The sequence below is a fragment of the Penaeus monodon genome, chromosome 22 (assembly GCF_015228065.2).
Source record: "Penaeus monodon isolate SGIC_2016 chromosome 22, NSTDA_Pmon_1, whole genome shotgun sequence".
In the NCBI taxonomy this organism is placed as follows: domain Eukaryota; kingdom Metazoa; phylum Arthropoda; class Malacostraca; order Decapoda; family Penaeidae; genus Penaeus; species Penaeus monodon.
In genome coordinates this window covers 27,071,036-27,071,999 of record NC_051407.1, presented here as the reverse complement: position 1 = coordinate 27,071,999, position 964 = coordinate 27,071,036, and the positions used below count along the sequence as shown (strand labels likewise).

The following is a 964-nucleotide window of genomic DNA, read 5'->3' as shown; positions in this document are numbered from 1 at the left end:
TTCAGAGAGATGGGAGACAACGAAGGTGATGACGTCACAACCACCTCCAACCTTGGTGTGTCGAGCAAGTGAGTTGATGGTTTAAAGACAATGCATGTTTTTAATTAGAAAATAGCTTTAATAATCACGATAAATATTCCATTGATGGTCAACGATCTTCATATTGATATCATAACTTCCTTTTTCCTTATTTTTTTTTCATTCGTTATAGTTTATCCAGCGTTGGTTCTGCAGTTATCAATATCTTTATATCTATCTTGATCTACGTTTTGCAGCGTAGCGATACGAAGCTAAGTAGACCATAAGGATAATGCTGTATGATAATCATCTGCAATTTTTTTTTTCCAGTACGGAAATTCTTACCAGGACCATGAGCGAGATCTTCAGTATACCTCGCGATGTATTTTCAACACCTGAGTAAGTTTAATTAAATACCGTGAAACCTTTTTTGTTGCATGATCACTCAATTATTTTCGAAAAATATTCATCTCTTATCCATATTTTTTTTTATGCAAATGTGAGGTCATTTTGGTTGTGTATTTGGATGATGTAAACTTCATGGTGTAAACTTGATAACAGAGCATGACGTATTTAGATAAAATAATATGCTGTAAATAATATGCTTGAAAATAAAATGCTTGAAAATAAAATATGCTGCTAATATTATGCTGCGAAATAATTTTCTGCAAATAATATACTGCAAACTAAAATAATATGCTGCAAATTAAAATTATATACTGCAAAAATAATATGCTTGAAAATAAAATAACCCAAATGATATGCTACAAACTTGAAGACAATGGAAGTCAACACAACTATTACTATTCCTTATAGAAAAAAAATCCTGGTTGTTTAATATCTGCCACAGTGATTACTAGATTTTTTTTTATAAATGATTGTCCACGTTCCAAGGAACTGTAGGAAATCAACTTTCTCAATCAGTCATTGTAAAATAAGTAAGAAG

At 31.0% G+C, this 964-nt stretch overlaps 1 protein-coding gene across 1 annotated transcript in view; it reads left to right on the top strand.

Moving 5' to 3' along the window:
- Positions 1–9: 9 nt before the first annotated feature.
- The window catches only part of LOC119587386 (putative ammonium transporter 3), a 14,615-nt gene continuing 13,660 nt past the window's right edge, over positions 10–964 (top strand). The window contains exons 1-2 of the mRNA XM_037936129.1: positions 10–68; positions 349–417. Coding sequence (XP_037792057.1) covers positions 10–68; positions 349–417 — 128 coding nt within the window. The remainder of the gene's footprint in view (positions 69–348; positions 418–964) is intronic.